Genomic DNA, 21,639 nt, shown 5'->3' with positions numbered 1-21,639 from the left:
GCATAATTCTTCAATTATTTATTTATTTCAGGATCAAATTAATTCACTTATCTAGAAACCATGTATAAATTCAATTGTACCATTTTTCGGGTGAACAGTTTGGCGCCCACTGTGGGGCCTAGATAGCCGTGTAACTAAATTGATCTTTGCCTTTTTTACTAACGTGTTTTGATCCGTTTTGTCTTAGAAAAAGTCATAAGAAATGACAGATAACATTGTTAACGACACGCACAACCCCGAGATACGAGGGGATCAGCCTCATTATGAGGACTCAATCAGCGACACCCATAATGAAGGGAATGACGCTACACTAGTGCATGACAGGCAGTACCCTCGACATGTTCGGGGGACCACTACCCGATGACGCTGATGAGGAGCATGTCGTCGACGCGGTAAGGGTCTTGCCAGAGCAACAAGCGATCATTCTAGGCCACCTCACGCGATAGGATAAAGTTATAACAGAGTTGAAGCAAGCGTTGTCAGGAGCTTCAAATAATGCAAACAGACGAGATTCGATCCCTCCTGGGATTCCCACGAATCAAACAACAAGAAGGATCGACAACAACACTCCCAGGGGTGAAATTGGCTCCGATGGGGCAGGAGGGAATGGGTCAGGTCTCAACAACGAGAATGATTCTTTCAAGAATGAACTTTTATGGTTTATAAGGGAAGTAAACGCCTGCATGGACCAGATCCCCGGGCACACCACCAGCGTTGAAAGGCCCAGACTCAAAGAAGTATACTCAATTGCCGTACAAGCCAAGTTCGGCGCCAAAGTTGATCCCGAAGCGGTTCAAAATGCTTGAAATGTCAAAGTATGACGGAATTTCAGACCCCCAAGAGCATATTACCACCTGCACAACAGCAATAAAGAGAAATGATTTAGCTCCTCATGAAATTGAATCTGTGATGCTAAAGAAATTTTGGAAAACCCTCACGAGGGGGACCTTGATGTAGTATTCGTTGTTACCCGAGCACTCCATAGAATCCTTTGAAATGCTTGCGGATTCTTACATCAATGCTCATGCCACAGCAAGGAAAGTACAGGCCCGAAAGGCCGACATATTCAGGATAGCACAGGGAGAGTCCGAGTTGCTACGAGAGTTCGTTACCCGATTCCAGAAGGAGAGAATGTTGCTCCTGGCTATCCCATATGAATAGGTGGCTGAGGCATTCACCAAAGGATTGAATACAAGAAGTTCAGACGCTTCCCAAAAATTGAAAGAGAGCCTACTCGATTTTCAAGCAACTACCTGGGCAGATGTCCACAACCGGTACGAATCAAAAATAAGGATTGAAGATGATCAGGTTGGTTTTCCATCGTCGACCAAAGGACGAGAAAAGAATAAGGAAAAATCAAAGGATGATTATGACGCGGACATGCGAACTTCTAGGGGCTGGTTTTTGCCTTACGAACAAACCGAAGGCCGCAGCAGAGGTTTCCGGACATCGGACAAGTTCACGATCGATAGGAAGACTGATCACGGTTGGAATAATTGATCACTACAAGATAAAGAAGTGACGGGGTCACGAGATCCTTCTTACCCCAAATTATCACAATACAGCTTCAACGTCAGCATAGTAGAAATAGTATCTGTCATGAGAAACATCAAAGAAGCGCAGTTCCCGAGACCGATGAGATATGATTCTAACCAGAGGGATCCCAATTTGTGGTGTGAATACCACGGTATGAATGGCCATCGAACAGGGGATTGTTGACATCTCCGGGAAGAAGTGGCAACGTTACTAAAGAATGGTCACCTCAAAGAATTCTTGAGTGACCGATCTAAGAACAACTATGGGCGTAACCGAGACAACGTGGAACCCTTGAAAGCAGGAGAAGATTCCCGCGTCAAACAATAACATGATCTTCGGAGGGAACGAGATTAACGTGATCACTTTTTCAGCAGCAAAGAAGACGAAAGTATTAATAACACATAGCAAAAGGCTCCGGGAAGACGATATCACTTTTACGGAGGACACAGATGGATTTCTACTACCACACAATGACACACTGGTAATTTCTTTAAATGTGCTAGATTTTGAGATTAAACGTGTTCTAGTAGATCCAGGGAGTTCGGCTAATATCATACAATAGAGTGTATTTGTAACAACCTAGCCGGTCGTTTCTAGAGTTATAGCCCCGTTTTTCCTATTTCTACTTTTTTTGTGTCCTTCAGCTATATTATGTTATACCGGGTTAGTTGGTTCGGGTCCGGAGTGGTTTCGGAGTGAATTGAGACACTTAGTCTCTAAAGTAGAAGCTTAAGTTGGAAAAGTCATCTCGATGTTGACTTATGTGTAAAAGAACTCGGATTTGAACTTTGATGGTTCCATTAGCTCTGTTAGGTGATTTTGGATTTACGAGTGCGTCTGGAATGTGATTTTAAGGTTAGTAGTAAAATTAGTCTTGAATTAGCAAAAATTAGAAATTTGGCGATTTTTGGTCGGCATTGAAAAATTTGATGCCGGGGTCAGAATGAATTTCCGGAAATTGGAGTATGTTCGTGGTGTCATTTGTGATGTGTATATAAAATTTGAGGTCATTCGAACGTGGTTTGGTAGGTTTCGGCATCGTTGGTAGAATTAGAAATTTAGAAGTTCTTAGGCTTGAATCCGAGGGTAATTTGGTATTTTGATATTGTTATGAGTGATTTGAAAGCTCGACTAAGTTCGTATGATGTCATGGGATGTGTTGGTATGTTTGTTTGAGATCCCTAGGGCCTCGGGGTGGTTCTGGGTGGTTAACGGAAGGTTTGGAACTTGGAAAATGCAGCAGAACTGCTGCTGGTGGTGTCTTCCACACCTACGGAGAAGGAGCCATAGGTGCGAGACCGCAGAAGCGCATGGGATGTCGCAGATGCGGGCAGTGTTGAGTTGGACTGGAACCGCAGGTGCGAGAAGGCTTTCGCATCTGCGAGCCCGTAGGTGCGAAACCTGGGGCGCAGATGCGGAAAGGAGGAAATTGGCTGGCTCCACAGAAGCGGAGGGAGATGCGCAGGTTCAAGATGTTGGTCGCAGATGCGGAACCTGGGATTTTAATTGAGTTCTGCACCTGTGATGGGATTTTTCGCATGTGCGCTATCGCAGAAGCGGATAAGGTGATCGCAGATGCGGTTTCACTAGGCAGAATGTATAAATGGAGGACTTCGTGATTTTTGCTCATTTCTACCATTTTTAACTCGGACTTTGGAGCTTTTGGGGTGATTTTTGAAGGGAATTCAAGGATATTCACTGAGGTAAGTTGCTTGATCTCTATTATCTTTAGCCATGGTTTTTTCCCATTGATTTCCTACCTAATTAGTAGGATATTTGAAGTGAAATAAGGGGTTAGAGCTTGGGATTTTAGAGAGTGTAATTTGAGGATTTGAAGGACCAAATGATGTTGGATTTTGATGAATTTTGTATGGTTAGACTCGTGAGTGAATGAGCTTTCGGGTTTTGCGACTTTTGTCGGATTTTGAGACGTGGGTACAGGGGTCGAATTTGAGTCGAATTCGGGTTTTGAGTCTAATTTAGTAGTTTACTTGTGGAATTGATTCCTTTAGCATATATTAATGGTATTGTACTGCTTGTGGCTAGATTCGGGATGCTCAGAGGACGATTCGATAGGCAAGCGCATTGCGGAGTAGAGATCTGCTCGGATTGAGGTAAGTAGCAGTTATAAATCTGATCCTGAAGGTATGAAAACCCAGACTTTGTATCATGTGATTATTTTGGAGGTGACGCACATGCTTGGTCCGTCCCGTGAAAACTGTAAAGTTGAATAACTTGTTGTTAGCTATGTGCTCTCTATATGTTGTAAAAATTTGACTATAAGTCATGTTAGAAACCATGTTTAGGCTATATGCTGGTACTGTTAGGACCCACAGAGGTCGTGTACATGTTGAACTATCTGCTTAATTGTTGTTTTGTACTCAGTCACAGTTTACTTGATTATGTTATCCAGTCTTTATTGTTCATTATTGATGTATCATATCATTGTTATTGGGCTGATTTCATGATTTATGAGAGCTCGAGAGACTGGAGAGATTTATGACTGAGTGAGGTCGAAGGCCTGATTATGAGATATTATTATAGCACGTGAGTTGTCAGTGCGAATCCAGATATTATACTGTAGCACGTGAGTTGTCCATGCAGATCCAGATATTTATAGTATGGTACGTGAGTTGTCAGTGCAACACGTGAGTTGTCCGTGCAGATTATAGCGCTTGGGCTGTAGGATCCCCTCATGAGTCTGAACACCCCCAGGGAGCGCGAGTACCCATTGAGTGTGAGTGCTGAGGGCTGAGAGCCGAGTGGTTGAGTTGTTGTGACGAGTGGAGTGACTGTTGCCCTGAGAGGCTATGCTTACTTTGCGTTTGTTGTTTCACTTAGTTGAACTGTGAAATTTTCTGAAAGATTTTATATCCGGATTACATGAACTTGAACTGTATAAATTGATTTGACTTAAACTGCTGGATTGAAAGCATGTCTATTCTTGCTGGAGATACTGAAAGTGAACTATAACTGTGTATCTCATCACTATCTCCAGTTTCTTATTTATTATTGTTACTTGCTGAGTTGGTTGTACTCATACTACACCCTGCACTTCGTGTGCAGATCCAGGTGTTCCCAGATATAGCAGGTGTTGATTCTTTCGTGCAGTTGATTTTCTCCGGAGATTTTGAGGTAGCTGCCGTGTTTCGGAGACCTTGCCTCTCATTCCCTATCTCCTTGTTTACTGTATTTAGTCTTAGACTATTATAGACCGTATTTTCCCGATTTGTATTCGTAATAGATGCTCATGTACTCACTAACACCGGATTTTTGGAGTGTTTATATATATATATATATATATATATATATTTGTGAGTTTTTTTTTCCGATTTAGATATTATGTTTTCAAACTTAAAAGAAATGGTGGTTTATTGAGATTGTCGGCTTGCCTAGTATTGAGATAGACGTCATCACAACGGGTGAGATTTTGGGTTGTGACAGTATTAGAGCAAGGTAAACTCACCGGAAGCATTATTCCTGCCACAAAGCTCCTCTCCAGATTCAACCTTGCAAGTGTGATAACTCGGGGAGAAAATTTATTACTCACAAATGCTGAAGGAGTAATGAAAACAACTCTTTTCGAAGTGGTAGATGGTGATATGGGATACAACATCATTCGAGGAAGGCCATGGTTGCACGAGATGAAAGCTGTACCATCAACATACCATCAATTGCTTAAGTTTCCAACACCCGAGGGAATTAAGCAGATAAGTGGTAACCAACCGGCAGCAAGGGAGATGAATGCAATTTCAGTATCAAGTAGCAAAGAAAAGGAACACATGGCATAGCAATTACAGGGCCCGACACCTACTCCTGAACTAGATGAAGTTCGCCAAGCGTCGGAAGATAATCAGGTGCCGAGATATTTCTAAGTTCCAAAAGAGACCGATGAGACGAAGTCCACAACGGAAGAGTTGGAGAAAGTGGCATTGTTCGAGGAATTCTTAGAAAGGAAATTCCACCTGGGAACAGGATTGCACCCGGAACTCAGGTCCGACTTCATTAAATTCCTTAAATCTAATGCCGATTGTTTTGCATGGTTGTATGAGGATATGATAGGTATCCCGACAGAGGTAGCCGTACACAAGTTAAGCTTGGATCGTAACATACCTCTGGTAAGACAAAGGAAATGCCCGATCGCCGAAGCCAGGCATAAATTCGTCAAAGAAGAGGTTACCTGCTTACTTAGTATCGGTTAAATCCGAGAGGTAAGATATCGAGGCTGGCTAGCTAATGTAGTAGTAGTTCCTAAAAAGAACATTACGTTTTGCATGTGCATGGATTATAAATATCTTAATAAGGCGTGCCCGAAAGACTCATTCCCACTGCCAAACATCGATCAAATAATTGATGCCACGACCGGGTACGAGTTAATGAGTTTCCTCGATGCTTATTCCGGGTACAACCACATTAAGATGAACCCGGAAGATCAGGAAAAAACTTCTTTTATAACAAATTTCGGTATATATTGTTACAATGTGATGCCCTTCGGGTTGGAATACTTCGGAGCCCCTTATCAATGGCTCGTGAACAAGATGTTGGAAAATCAAATAGGAAAAACTATGGAAGTTTATATAGACGGTATGCTCGTTAAGTCATCAAATGCAGGTGATCATCTTAAACATATGCAAGAGACTTTCGACATCCTTAGGAAGCATAATATGAAGCTTAATCCCGAGAAATGCGCGTTCGGGTTTAGCTCAGATATGTTTTTGGGATTTATGGTATCACAAAGGGGGATTGAAGTAAACCCCGATAATATCAAGGCCATAAAGGATATCCCAGACTAACTAACAAGCGTGAATGAAGTCCAAAGGCTTACGGAGAGATTGGCAGCTTTGAGCAGATTTATTTCCCGATCGTCTGAAAATTGAAATCGTTTCTTCGCACTGCTCAAGAAGAAAACTAATTTCGAATGAACCCCGGAATTCCAATAGGCTTTGAGAGATTTATAGAAGTATTTGTCAAGCCCTCCATTGCTTTCAAAACCAAAAGAAGGGAAAATATTACTGGTTTACCTTGCGGTTTCGGAAGTTCCAGTTAGTGCGGTTTTAGTTCGAGAAGACGAAGGTACATAATCTCTCATTTATTATGTTAGTAAAATTTTAACGGGAGCAGAAACTCATTACCCACATTTGAAAAAACTAGCCTTAGCTCTCCGTAGTCGCCGCTCGAAAGTTGAGGCCCTATTTCCAATGCCACCCGATAGCCGTGGTGTCTACTTTCCCTTAGAGAAACATCCTCCATAAACCCGAGATCTCAGGTAGATTGGCCAAATGGGCCGTTGAAATGAGTGAGTTCGACATAGAATACAAGCCGAGGACTGCGATTAAGTCACAAGTCTTGGCTAACTTAGTGGCCGATTTCAGTTCGAGATTATTGCCTCAGGCTACCAAGGAAGAAATGATGATGTCGGAATCGACATCAGGGGTTTGGACCTTATTTATGGACGGAGCTTCCAATGTAAAGCGGTTTGGGCTTGGTATAGTCTTAATCATGCCTTCGGGGGAAATCATGAGGCAAGCCATCAGGACGGTCCATTTAACTAACAATGAATCAGAGTATAAAGCTTTAATTGCAGGACTCAAGTTGACTCGTGGACTTGACTCAGAGGTTGTCAAAATCAAATGTGACTCACAGCTGGTGGTAAATTAGGTCTATGGGATCTTTAAGACCAAAGAGGAGCACATGCAACAATACGTGGTAAAGGTTCAAGCTCTGCTGGCAAGATTCCGAGAGTGGTCAATTATTCATATCCCAAGGGAATAAAATGCAGAAGAAAATGCATTAACAAACCTAGGATCATCAACAGAAACAAAGGGATCAGCGTCAGGGTCGGTAGTACAACTGATGAACTCAGTCCTGGATATAGATGGTTATTACGAGGTAAATTCAGCTAGTCTGGTCTGGGACTGGAGGAATGAAATTATCGATTATCTCGAACATGAAAAGCTACCTGAAGACCCCAAAATGTACGGTTGCTGCGTGCCAAAGCAGCGCGATATAGCTTCAAGGGAGGCCAATTATATAGAAAATCTTTTCAATACCCGTTGGCCCGGTGCTTAGGAGCGTTTAAATCTAACTATGTCATGAGAGAGGTTCACGAAAGGATATGCGGCAACCACTCGGGTGCAGATTCCTTGGTGTTGAAGTTGGTAAGGGCAGGATATTACTGGCCCCGCATGGAATAAGACGCCAAGGACTTCGTGCGGAAATGTGATAAGTGTCAACGCTACACGCCACTGATGCATCAACCGGCAAAACCCTTACATTCGGTCTTATCTCCATGGTCGTTCATTAAATGGGGGATGGACACCGTCGGACCATTACCGCCGACTCCCGGAAAGTAAGATTTCTTTTAATTTTAACTGACTATTTTTCTAAGTGGGTGGAAGCAGGTCCTTATCAGAAAATCGGAGAACGGGAAGTGGTGGATTTCTTGAGGAAAAATATAATTTACAAGTTCGAAATACCAAAAGAGATAACATGCGACAATGGGCCACAATTTATCGACGCAAAAGTTATAAAGTTCCTCCAAGATTTGAAAATAAAGAGGATCACGTCTTCTCCTTATAATCCGAACGCAAACGGTCAAGCGGGGTCGACGAATAAAGTGATTATTTAGAACCTCAACAAAAGTTTGGAAGCGGCTAAAGGAAATTGGCCCGAGGAAATACTCGGAGTTCTATGGGTATTCCGAACTATGGCCAAGTCAAGCACAAGGGAAACCCATTTTTCCCTCATGTACGGTGCTGAAGCTTTAATTCCAGTGGAAGTAGGGGAACCGACCTTGAGATACTTCAAGGCACAATAAGAATCGAACAATCAAGCATTGCTTGTTAACTTGGAACTGCTCGATGAATGGAGGGAATTGGCACATGTAAGAATGGTAGCTCAAAAGAAAAGAATAGAGCAATATTATAATCGAATAGGTGACTTGGTCCTAAGGAAATTAACTCACAATACCCGGAATCTCAACGCGGGGAAGCTAGGTCCAATGTGGGAAGGCCCCTACCGGGTCTCAGCTATCACCGGAAAAGGTTCATACCTGTTGGAAAACCAAAATAAAGAAAAGTTGTCCAACAATTGGAATGTGGCACACCTCAAAAGATATTATTGTTGATGAACATTATGCAATCAGAAAGTATGTGCTGCACTCTTTTTCCCTTCGTTCAGTTTTTATCCCAATTGGATTTTTCTGGCAAGGTTTTTAACGAGGCAACAACAGAAAGCATACTACGAAGACAACATTAGTAAGACCTTTAATAGCAAGGCACACAAGCACAGATCTACTCGGGGATGGTTAGATAATCTTTTGCTCTATAGCAAATTCCCACCGGAAGTTAAGTTTGCTATTGAGCAAAGTTTATCTGATCATACACGAGCACAAATTCCAGTGTTCCAATTCGCATTCTTCGCATTGGAATACTGGGGGGAATGATATGAGAATACGGCAATAATGACTACCATGTCGACCGGGATCGAAAAAACAGAAATATAATTATATCATCGGGACCGGGGACTACGCGAACAGATCCGTAGAAACAAGTTGTACAAGTTAGCCACAAGTAATGGCAATTTCTTTTGAGCATAGCAAATGCTTATGTATTTTTTGAAAATAGAGGGAATAAAATGAAATCCTTTTGTTTTTATCTTGTTTCTTGTCTGAAAGATGAATTGACTTTATCATTTGAAAGTTAAACAAGTAATTCAAATGTTAGTGCCATAATGAACAAGAGACGTCCTCTTCAAGAGCACCGTAAACATAAGAGGGCCCTCTCTTATAAAAATCCTCATGTTAAAAGGTTGGTCCTGGAAGAATTTATGCCCGGAATAAAAAATGCCATTGGGGAAAAATACAGCCAAAGCCGCATATGAAAAGGACGCAAAAAGTAAAGTTGCGCAAATACTTATTAGAGCCCTCACGGAAAATGGCTGATACACGGAGCCAAAAATGCTTTCGAGGAGAATACACCTAAAAGTTTCACGTAGTAAGATACAAAATAATCTGCGCAAAATTCTTAAACAAAATGCAAAGATTAAAGGCTTGCATATTCTAATAATGAGAAGACTTAGACAATACTTGAGCAAAAGATGTTTTTATTTATGTAAACATGACAAAATGGCATAGATACAAGAATTGGAAAAGAAAAGAAAAGCTAACCTGCATTGTCTCCGGAACCAGAAGGAAGAGAAGTGCCCGTGCCCCCTAAACAAGTAGACGGACCCATCAGTTTGTTCTTCGGCATCATCATCATCCGATTCTTCTTCAGTTGTCGAAAACTCGGAACCAGAACCAGAACCAGAAGGACCAGGTGCATCAGATCTCGAAGGGAGTCAACTTTTAGCAGCTAACTCAAGCTCGCGGGCCTTTGCAATTTCGGCATCAATGTAAATGACACCAGATTTGGCCTCTTCCAAGGTTTTTATCCTCATGTTGTACATGACATAAGGTTTTTCAACAACGAGGGAAGTCGCTCGGCGCTTGAGTTCTTCTTTGGGTTGGGTTACCTCGGCAGAAAGATTTTCCCAGGAGGACCTAGCAGATTTGAGGCTGACATCAAGGTCATGGACAATTGAACTAAAGAGCCTATTATGCTCGATAGTTTTCCTTTACTTCTCTTCTAGCTAGGCATGTTTCACCCCCACAACAGCAAGATCTTCAAATTTGGAGTTCAAGGTTGCCTCTAAGGTAATCACTCTTTCAGCAGAGGCAGCTTCATGTTCAGTTGCAGCAAGAACGACGTTATGGACTTTAACCCATTTGGCCCAAGCTTTGTCAAATCTAACCCTGAGAGGGCCAATTTCTTGGCTAAAGGTTACTACTTCTTGCTCGCTCTGCCGTAAACGAGCTTCCAATACAACAACCTCATCGTCTTTGGCTTCCACTCCCGAAAGGCGAGCGACGTGTTATTTTTGTTCTTCCAAAAAGTTGATCCCGTGTAGAGGTAATCTCTTTCTTTTCACGAATCAAACTCTGAAGGCCCTCGGAATCAAGAAAATTGGCCTACAAGATAATAAGAGTAAAATCCAGGAGATGTTCGCACCCGAAAATAAAAGAAGTAATAAAGGAAGAAAGGAACTACCGCTGTGGCGTTGTGCATAGCATTGTTCAAAAAATACTCTCCCGAGAGTGCTTGAATATTTTCCTAATCTTTCTCTGAAGCCAAATGCTTCAGATAATTAGCAAGCTCCACCGGCTGGGATAGCAAGTTGCATTCGGTAGAGACCGAAAGAGTAACGTTCCTCCTCTTCGGATTCCCTAAGGCTTGGAACTACTCCCCTAAGTATCTTTTTCCAAGAATTTGTTTTGCCAGTTTTAGTCGTAATCTGACATTCCATCCCTTCTTCGTGCAACCTAGACTTTGCCCTCTCCTTTGGTCGGGGACATTCATGACTGGGTCAGCCAGGTCTTGCCTCACACAGTAGGGATTCGTGAATGGCCAGCCTTTATCAAGAAATTTGGGTATGCGCCTTCTGTGACCAGTGAGTTCGTCTATATGTATTTAGTTATACATATATAATTATTATTTTTTATCTATATCATTTTGACCTCATGGTCGCCTGCTCATTACAGTTTTGTACAAGAAGTGACAGTCTTCTAATTTTTTCTTTTTTAACCCGAGGATCTTTGAGAAGGCCGAGGGCGCCAACTCCGGAGTTTCGTAAAAGGAAGGCTGCTTTTGTTCCTTCTGTTGCGGTGAGGTATGCTCGGTCGTCGACTACATCTGCAGCAAGACTCTCAACTTTCCCTTTGCATCATCTAGTAGACGAGGACGATAAGGAGGAATCATCGTCGAATGGTGATAACTTGCTTTCCCGTAAGAGGCGATCTGTGGATGTTGGCAAAGGAGCTGTACGGGCAGTTAGTTCGGCGATGGGGGGTTTCGACGTCCGAGAAACGACGACCATAGAGCTTGAAGATGACGTTGAATCACCAGCCACGATTCCATCATCGTCGAGAGCCGAGGAGGGTACGTCTCTCCCTAAGACCATAATGGATTTTAAAGGGCCGTCGGTGAGAGTCCCTGACGACTTACGGTAGGATGAGTCGTCGGCCTCGCGACCAGCCAAGGATCTATCTTCCAGGGTCGACATAAAAGGAAAAAGCGTAGCCGAAGAAGGTTACAAGACGGGCTCCGATATAGATGCCGAGGAAGTGAGGATGATGAGGGAAGGACTTACCCGACTTGAGGTGAGGTTGGAGGGGACCACACGGACTATTGCGATCCCCTTGGATCGAGATTTGCTGGTTGACACAAAGGATGTGGTCCCTTCTCTTGGTCCCCTCTATTCCGATGTGGAGGGTAAAACCCTTAAGAAGCTTAAGGACGCCATTTTATCGAGAAGCATAGCCGGCCTCGCTCTTAGGGTAAGTTTTTCGATCTCTATTTTTTTATGTCAAAGTTCAAAGTTTTGTTCTTACTCCTCATTTTTTCTTTCTTTCAGACCGTGATTTTGGAGATCGAGAGCGCCTATCGAGAGGAGAGGCGTAAGGCTATTTTCTAGAAATTAGCAGAAATATCGCGAATACCGTGATAAGCAGCACGAGATCTGCAGGCTGTTCAGTGGGAGTGACAATTTCCAAGCTCTCCGAGGCGAACTGAAGGAGAAAGATGACGAGTTGGTGAGGTTCATCGAAAAATACAGCATTCTCGAGGAGGCGTTGAGGGACAAAGAAGAAGAACTTAAGGTGAGCAAGGGGGTCGAGGCCCAATGCGCCGATCTTCAAGCCCATGTAGTTTCTTTGCACGCCGAGCTCGAGGAGTGTCAACTCAAAGCAGACTCTTTGAGTGGCGAGGTTGCTGAGAAGGCATCGGATTGGGAGAGGGCAGAGTTGGACCGATTGGGGGCTGCGAGGAAAGTGGAGGCTTTGGAGATTGTGGTCCGCGTTCTTCGTTCTGCGCGGGAGAGTTCCATGGAGACGGCCAGGCTTAGGGAGGAGGCCTTGAAGAACAGATAGGGGAGCTGGAAAAAAGGCTTCAGGCCTTTGTGATCGAGTTATTGTTATCGAGGACGAGAAGGTGCAGTTATTGGCTCAGTCGTCTTCTTCTCGTACTATATTTCCTGATGTTCCGCGGGATTTGTACGAGGAATGGATTCATGCCGAGACCCAACTGGATATATTTAGAGTTTTAATGAGGGCGGGGACTGTTTAAGAGGCTGACTTCGAGGATGCTCATGCTAAGGCGCTTAGATCTCGGTTTGCTTGTGTCTATGATCCTGCTACACCGGAGATCGGTGATAACTGCGGGTGTGGATCGGATTGAACAGGATGCCTCGTATGAGGATGAGTATCCTGATGGCGGTGGCGGAGAGGCAGATGGAGATGGCCTAGGCGATCAAGCTGACGTCGTTGTTGGGTCAGGCGGCGATTAGTTATTTTTTCATATATTTTTGTATGCGTCTCTTCGAGCATTTGTAAAAATAATATTCTAAGTATGAAATGCTAGTTTTGTTACTCGTACCTGATTCTTTTTCTTCTGTTTGAGTTTGTGTGCTTCTTCTTATTTTTGATTTTGTTGCTTTGTTGCCTTAGTCATAATAACTTTGCTCAAGCGGGTCGTACGAGGTCGAGTATAGCCCATATTTGGTTATGGCCGAGGGCCGACGAGGTGTTAAATCGAACGAGGTTGAATGTAACCTTCATTTAATTATGGCATGGGCCGTATAGGTGTTGATTCGAACGAGGTCTAATTTAACCTTTATTTAATTATGGTCGTGGGCCGTATAGGTGTTGATTCGACCGAGGTCAAATTTAAGCTTTATTTAATTATGTCTGTGGGCCGCATAGGTGTTGATTCGTACGAGGTCGGATTTAACCTTTATTTAATTATGGTCATGGGTCGTATAGGTGTTGAAGCGAACGGGGTCGAATTTAACCTTTATTTAATTATGGCCGTAAGCCGTATAGGTATTGATTCGAACGAGGTCGAATTTAACCTTTATTTAATTATGGTCGTGGGCCGCATAGGTGTTGATTTGAGCGAGGTCGAATTTAATCTTTATTTAACTATGGTCATGGGCCGTATGGGTAAACTTCATATACTTGTATTTAACTAAGGTTTTTCAACAACGAGGGAAGTCGCTCGGCGCTTGAGTTCTTCTTTGGGTTAGGTTACCTCGGCAGAAAGATTTTCCCAGGAGGACCTAGCAGATTTGAGGCTGACATCAAGGTCATGGACAATTGAACTAAAGAGCCTATTATGCTCGATAGTTTTCCTTTACTTCTCTTCTAGCTAGGCATGTTTCACCCCCACAACAGCAAGATCTTCAAATTTGGAGTTCAAGGTTGCCTCTAAGGTAATCACTCTTTCAGCAGAGGCAGCTTCATGTTCAGTTGCAGCAAGAACGACGTTATGGACTTTAACCCATTTGGCCCAAGCTTCGTCAAATCTAACCCTGAGAGGGCCAATTTCTTGGCTAAAGGTTACTACTTCTTGCTCGCTCTGCCGTAAACGAGCTTCCAATACAACAACCTCATCGGCTTTGGCTTCCACTCCCGAAAGGCGAGCGACATGTTATTTCTGTTCTTCCAAAAAGTTGATCTCGTGTAGAGGTAATCTCTTCCTTTTCACGAATCAAACTCTGAAGGCCCTCGGAATCAAGAAAATTGGCCTACAAGATAATAAGAGTAAAATCCAGGAGATGTTCGCACCCGAAAATAAAAGAAGTAATAAAGGAAGAAAGGAACTACCGCTGTGGCGTTGTGCATAGCATTGTTCAAAAAATACTCTCCCGAGAGTGCTTGAATATTTTCCTAATCTTTCTCTGAAGCCAAATGCTTCAGATAATTAGCAAGCTCCACCGGCCGGGATAGGAAGTTGCATTCGGTAGAGACCGAAAGAGTAACGTTCCTCCTCTTTTGTGGATCTTCAGAAGGGGCAGCATAATTTTATCCCAAATTCCCATGAACTGGGGCCTGTGGAAGAGGAATACCTTCTTTGTGGTCAGACGCGGCCGACGGAGGAGGTGTAGCAATTGCTGGTAGAAGAATGGATGAAGATGGAAGTGAGGTAGCAATTGCTACTGTTGGTGAAGATGGAGATGAAGCTGATGGAGTTGAAGAGTGAGAAACAGCTGCGTCAAACGTAGTGCTGGTTGTTGGATGCTCACCAACCAAAGACGGCAAGGGTCCGGTACTCAGCTCCACAGTACTGGACACAACAATTGGGGCCCTAAAACGGGAGTCGACATTATCTACTAAATCAAATTCTCCCCAAAGTGTCGAGACATCGTCCTCGGTTGGTGTAGCCCTTTTAATAGGTTGATCATCCTGTTGAGATGATGAGGATCGTCGTTTTCTATGTAGAGAAGATCCCTCATCACTAGTTTCTTCTTCATCATCGATTATCACAGTGTCTATGACCGGCCTGAAAGGAGGGCCAGTCAACATCATTACCAGAGATGACTCGGGGGCATCGATCTTTTCCCTTTTATTCTTTTCCATGGCTGTAGAGGAGCGTCTTCTCTTTGGTTGTTTGTCTTCTAGTCGGGGACTTCGAAAAGAAGCATTTATTCTCGAAGCAGGCCCGGAGCTACCTGTTCGAGTAAGCACCTCCTGAAATAGCCTCGCTGTATCAGCGGGATCAGCCAAGACATCCTTCTCGGGAACAGCAACAGAGCTCGCGGACCTACTTTCATAGAAAGGTTAGAAGAGATCAATCAATTTCTTTATATGAAAAATTGAAACAAGATAAGTTTGAATTATCATGATTCTTGGACTTCCACCTATATTTAGGGTCCAATTCTTTCCACAAGGGAGTTTCTGGTGTCATAACATCCAAGATCTTTTGTACCCACCAGTCCAAACCTTCAATCACTGGCAGGACCCATCAAGTTACTGAAATAGACGAAGAATGGAAGATCAATACGGCTATTAAAGATTTTTTAGTAAAAGCAAATATTAAATAAAGAGCTTACGAGTGCGGTTCCAAGCGGTCGAAAAGGATGAAGTCGTTGCTGGAATGATATTATCGGTGGCAATTGTAACGAATCATTCCATCCATCCACAGTCGTTGTCATCATCCATGCTAGACAATAAGGCATGGCGGCCACGCTTGCAGAGGTTTATCATTCCCCCGCAAATGATTTTAGGAGAATAAAGATTCATCATGTGAACTAAGATTAGCTCCTCCCCAGTTTCCTGACACAAACGCCGGAGACAAGCAACCGTTCTCCATACAGAAGGACTTACTTGTGCCAAACACACCTGGTAACAGAGGAAAAACTACGCAATCACGGAGTCAAGCTCTTCGCTAAAAGAAAACGCACCCAAAGTAAAGGGATATGTGTAAACATATGTAAAACCTTCCCTGGGAAGGTTGACTCGCTCTGATAGATAGGGAGCGATAATTTCTAAGTCATGGCAGCGACCGTCCTCCTTCACAGTAGGAATGCTCGAAGGACATATGGAAGAAGGATACCTGCTAACGGCCAATATACGAGAATTAGAGGTAGGAAATTTCTCTTCGAAATCTTTTGTGGTAATAAGACTTCTAGGGATGATGTAGCCCACTGTTGGAGGAACAAAGCCCTCGGCTTTGTTCTTGACTTTTGAGAAACCGGTACGTTTTGAGGAAGAGGCCATTGTAGGAAAGAAAGGGTTTTTCGTTTGAAAAGAATTAGAAAAAAGATAAAAAAATAAATAAATAATATACAAGATTAGATGAAGGAAGTTATGAAGTGTAAGGTTGGAAGTGGATACGTATAAGTAAAGTTTTGGCTCTAAATTCATGGCCAGAATTACCTCGATAATAGGTAAAAGATGTGTTGAATCTTAGGAAGACGCGTGTTTGGGGCATTAAATGCGGAGAGACATGTGTCTAATCAACCGTCAATAGCCTTTAGATGGAATTATAGTAATTTCCGCTAAAAAAGTGTTTCTACCAACTTTCCCGTAACACAAAGTTATGTCACCGAAAAGTAGGGGGACTATCTGTATCGGGTAAAATATGTTATGGCACGTGACCGTCCGAGAAAGGGACACGTGGAACCCAAGACGTGGGGATGACTGAAGACTGAAGACAATTGTTTTGTTTGTCACCGAGAAGAATAATGCTCATAAAGATGTGATAAATATTTTTTTTTCCGGTAGCATTAAATAGGGAATATTCATGACATTAAGAGCAGTTACCCGTTACAAGAAATTTGGCATTTATGTCCACCGTTACATCTTCATCAATGCTCCTCATAATTAACATTAAAGAAGGGTACGACCCTAGGACCTTCTTCATAGCTATAAATAGAAAGCTCAGGTTTCATTGTAAATGGAACGACTATTCTGGCAAACTTATACAATATTTTATACAAAACTCAATTCAATCTTAGCTTCTAATTTCTCGATTCTTTTTGTTTTTGTGCTCGAAAACCTTGTTCTTGAAATTGTTGCTTTTACTGTTTCGTCCATATCTTAAGGCTAAGTGTTACATAATTCTTCAATTATTTATTTATTTATTTATTTCAGATTCAAATTAATTCACTTATATAGAAACCACGTATAAATTCAATTATATCATTTTACGGGTGAACAGTTTGATGTCCATCGTGGGGCCTAGATAGCCGTGTAACTAAAGGACAAACGTCTTTTCGGGAGCTTTTCTATTTTCAAGAACTCAAACCCGAGATTTAGACCTCTGAGGGATCTGATCATCTCGTTACATCGCTGAGTGGTAGTTGATTCCATATACGATTAACCTAGTTTACAGCTAAATTAAATTATGAGCATTAATCCAAGCAACTTTTGATGATCAGCTGATCAACCTAACGTAAGAAAGCAATTAATTTAGATGCATATATTCTACAAATGGAAATTAGTAGGAGCAAGCAAGTTATGCAAAAGAAAGGAAAAGAGAAAACATTAGAAGTAGGCCAAAGAGGAAGAGGGAAGAGGAAGCAATCAGCCACTGTTCTAGAATGGAATATGGAGAAAAATAATAAATTAAATTCAGATTTCTATAAGTAGTAATCCTCTTCTTTCTATTACCGGTTAAAGCTGCAGAAATTTTCTTTTTCTTGACATGACCTGACCATAGCTTCCACCATTGTTTGCAGGCTGGTGGTGGAGTCCCTTTATACCCTCATCTCTCCTACCTAAGAACCATAGGATTAGGTTATTCAAGTTTTTATTTTTAACAAAAAACGAAAATTTACGAAGGAAGTTCAACTTTTTATTACCTTAAATAAAAAAGACCTTGATGCTTTAGGTAGCTCCAAGACGGTAGCTGCAAATTCCATCTGCTTTTCCTTTTTAATAAAATAATGTACTACCTACTATCTGAAAGTTTAACTTCTATGATTCTGTAGGTTTTGTAAAACACTTGGGGGTATTTATATTTTATAGGGGATTGCAATTACAATATTTCAAGATAATGGGTGTACTGTTCTGAAGAAGTTGACTTATAATTTATATTTGACATGTTTAACTTTAGTCTCTGATTGTTACAATATCTGATTATATATTAGTTAACCACCGATATTGCTCAAACAATTTGGCTTTAAATCTGGTTAGTGTTTGGATATAGATTTGGTTGAAATTTGAAAAACAAATGAGTTTTTGAAGATGAGATGAAAAATAATTTTTTAAAGTTGAAATTGTATTTGGACATGCATTTTACTTGAAAAGAATTTAAAATTTTGTGAGTTAAAAATTTCAAAAACTTCAAAAAATTATTTTTGAGATTTGAAGATTTTATTTTCAAAATTTGGCATAAAATGGTTATAATCTATAAACAAATAGATACTATTTGAGAACAAAATTTGAAAAATAAAGCTTTCAAATTTATGGCCAAACGGAAGCTTATGATAAAAAGAGGGAAAATGGTCTGGGAGATGGGTGGGCAGGTTGGGCTGAAGAGAAATAGACAACAGTGTATTAACATGTCAAATCATCTTTATCCCTCTTTAAAAACATTATTAGGAGTACTTCTTTTTTTCTTGGGGTGCAAAAGCCCCTAATACAAGTTAAAACACATATTCTCTAGCTGCTAAGCTATAACTTTAACTCATTGGTACCACGACGAGTAGGAGAATAAACTTTTTGGGCTTTTCTTTTCTTTTCTTTGGTTCCCATTTTTTTGAACTATCAATATTTTAGTCCAAACACACCTGACTCTACAGTGATCTAATGGCCACTATAAATATTGGCTTTTTGCAACTCCAAAATACAAATCGGTCGAACTCTTCATATATATTACTCTTAACTTTAAATAAATAGATTTCTTATATATGGGTTCAAAAATGTCTGATCCCCTTGTAATTGGTAGAGTGATAGGGGAAGTTGTTGATTATTTCACTCCAAGTGTTAAGATGTCTGTTACTTATAACAGCAGCAAGCATGTCTATAATGGACATGAACTCTTTCCTTCCTCAGTCACCTCTAAACCTAGGGTTGAAGTTCATGGAGGTGATTTGAGATCTTTTTTTACACTGGTACATACTACTTCCTTCGATTTTCACTACTTTTAATTTATTAGGGGCGGAGCTAGAGTTCTAGTTACGGGTTGGTTGTAATTGTATTAAGAAGTCCACTTAAGTTGTCTTTTTTAGAATTTAGAATTCATAAACTCAAAATAGTGACTTTGCGTCTAAATTAATTTTTATGCATTTCTCTTATATCGTGTATGTGAATATTGACCCCTTATTTTTTCTTTTTTACCTTAATTGACAGATCATGATAGACCCAGATGTTCCTGGTCCTAGTGATCCATATCTCAGGGAACATCTACACTGGTAAAGACTAACTCATTCAATTTTATCGTCCCTTCTTTTCCTTGTTTACTTGGAGGGAAAATAATACGATCTAATCAAGAACAAAAATCTCCAGGCTTGTTATCTAGGAACTTGTTCAAAAATACCATTTTGACAAAAATACCGTTTTGAAAATAACATATAAGTTTGTTATTAGGTATTTGACTAAATAGGAACGATCATATAGTGTTCGGACAAGAATTATTTTGTGAAAAGGTCCGCATACTTTCTTTTTTTTTAAAAAAAAATTCCGCCTTGACTCTTGAGTTTGTGCTTCTTGGAAAAAACATTTCTTCTTTTTTTGGGTTTTTTTTACCTTTATATATTAATTAAAGACACCACTGAGACAATTAAAAAATTGTATTTGGGAACGCAAAAAAAAGAAAAAAACATATGTTATTAATCTTATGTCAATGCCATCAGCAACACAGGAAAATATGGTCGATATACTGTGATTTGCTTGAGAAAGGAGCAAAGAAGAAATCTTTTGATAATGTTTGTTATGAGGATGCACTTAACCTAAAATAAGTTAGGGGCGGTTTAATACATGAAATAAGGATAATAATTTCGGAATAAAGTTTAGGATTAACTTTATCCCATGTTTAATTTGAAGTATTAGCTAATTGAGGAATAACTTTCAAATTAAAATGATAGGATTAGCTATCCCGTACAAAGATAGGATAGTTAATCTCATGAGTAGTAATAATCCAATAGGAGACAATTCTTGTATTTTTGTCATGACGCATATTAAGCATGAATAATAATATTTCGACAATCTTGTGGAATTTGACTAGACTTAGCAAATTATAAATATGTCCAATAATTGCATTAATAATTACTTGTTCCTCTTATCATTATAGTGCCTCATTCACTAAACAGAACCCAAAAGAACACTGCAAAATGGTCATATCATGTAGTAACGAAAAAAACGTACTCGATTTTATGATAAAATCAAAGTGACATATTTGTTGCTTTGATAATTGGCAAATACCTGAAAAACGAATTTGACCATCCTTACAGGATTGTCACAGACATTCCAGGCACTACAGATTGCTCGTTTGGTATGTATCTTTAATCCAAAGTTCAAGCTTCGAAATAGTAACAGCTTTTCTTTTTAATATTTTATTTGTCTTAAATACATATTTTCCTTATTATAAATTTATTCGCCTAGTGGTAACGGGATCAGGTATTGATTCGTATTTAATTTTTATTGTTCAACAAAAAAAGAGTACAAAAAGAAAGAATTGATTTTCTACACTTAGATTTATATGCAATATCTAGAAATCAGAAGATCAGCAATGAGTTTACTAATTCATCGATGTGTATATCGCACAATCAAATCCAATTACTAATAATACTGATCTAAAAAATTTGATCAGGGAGAGAAATAGTTGGGTATGAAATGCCAAGGCCAAATATTGGAATCCACAGGTTTGTATTTCTGCTGTTCAAGCAGAAGAAGAGGCAAACATTATTGAGTGCACCTCTCTCCAGGGATCGATTTAATACGCGCAAATTCTCAGAAGAAAATGAGCTTGGGTCTCCTGTTGCAGCAGTTTTCTTCAATTGCCAGAGGGAAACTGCTGCCAGAAGGCGTTGAAGAAGATGTGCGATATATCATTACTGTTTATTGGTTATTGTTGTTCTCGTTACTCTACAGTAAGGTACTCAACCAAGATATGCAGTGCATGTATTACTGATCTTACAAGAATCTCAGAGATATATGTAATGTAATGTTGGAGTGCCATGCTTGAATAAGACCCGTGAGTAAGAATGTACTTTCATGATCAAGACAGCATGTAATATCATCATTGTAAATTAATGTTTGACCTAATTAATAGTATGAATGTGTGTTTTGTACTTGTTTCTTATCATTTTCTTTTTCTTTTTAATAATATTTGTATTGTGGTCAGCTTGCGCAATATAGTCCTACCTTTCATCGTTACAGGTATCGAGGCTTAAAAAAGATGAGGAAAAATCACTAATATAGTACTGTCTTTTTCCTTTGTTGAGATCTGGATCCTGGTCTCCCATGATTTTTTTTCAGACTTCATTGATTTCCAAGTGATCACGTGGAAATTTTGAACTCAGACATTGCACAATTGAAGGGCGAAACCTCAAAAGTGATTAAAAAACTCATGGTTATGCCATTAGTTGTTTGGGAAAATGCGGTATTAAACCTGACTAACTCTCCTACACAAAGACTTCTGAAGGCATATTTATTCATGACGTAAGTTAGAATTCATTATATATATAAACCATGCTAATGTAAAGATTATATGAAATTAAAACAAAAAAGATTTTCTGCCTGATAAGTGATTAATTAATGGGTAACGCTATTCTCGTTCTTCC

The 21,639-nt window shown here is 40.5% G+C and overlaps 1 protein-coding gene across 1 annotated transcript; it reads left to right on the top strand.

The window, feature by feature from the left end:
- The first annotated feature begins 18,719 nt into the window (after positions 1-18,719).
- Positions 18,720-21,147, top strand: LOC104105236 (CEN-like protein 4). Its single transcript, XM_009613489.4, has 4 exons — positions 18,720-18,969; positions 19,208-19,269; positions 20,308-20,348; positions 20,667-21,147. Exons 1-4 carry the CDS (start codon positions 18,766-18,768, stop codon positions 20,885-20,887), a joined length of 528 nt encoding a protein of 175 aa, XP_009611784.1. The 5' UTR covers positions 18,720-18,765; the 3' UTR covers positions 20,888-21,147.
- The last annotated feature ends 492 nt before the right edge of the window (positions 21,148-21,639 follow it).

Source organism: Nicotiana tomentosiformis, chromosome 6, assembly GCF_000390325.3.
Source record: "Nicotiana tomentosiformis chromosome 6, ASM39032v3, whole genome shotgun sequence".
Taxonomy (NCBI): Eukaryota; Viridiplantae; Streptophyta; class Magnoliopsida; order Solanales; family Solanaceae; genus Nicotiana; species Nicotiana tomentosiformis.
This window is presented reverse-complemented; position numbering and strand designations above follow the sequence as displayed.

What these genes read in the sequence shown, in the direction of transcription:
- LOC104105236 (XM_009613489.4), top strand. Translation starts at nt 18,766, where the DNA reads ATGGGTTCAAAAATGTCTGATCCCCTTGTAATTGGTAGAGTGATAGGG. An exon ending in TGAGATCTTTTTTTACACTG is followed by an intron (nt 18,970 to 19,207) that starts GTACATACTACT and finishes CTTAATTGACAG; the next exon opens with ATCATGATAGACCCAGATGT. An exon ending in CACTACAGATTGCTCGTTTG is followed by an intron (nt 20,349 to 20,666) that starts GTATGTATCTTT and finishes AAATTTGATCAG; the next exon opens with GGAGAGAAATAGTTGGGTAT.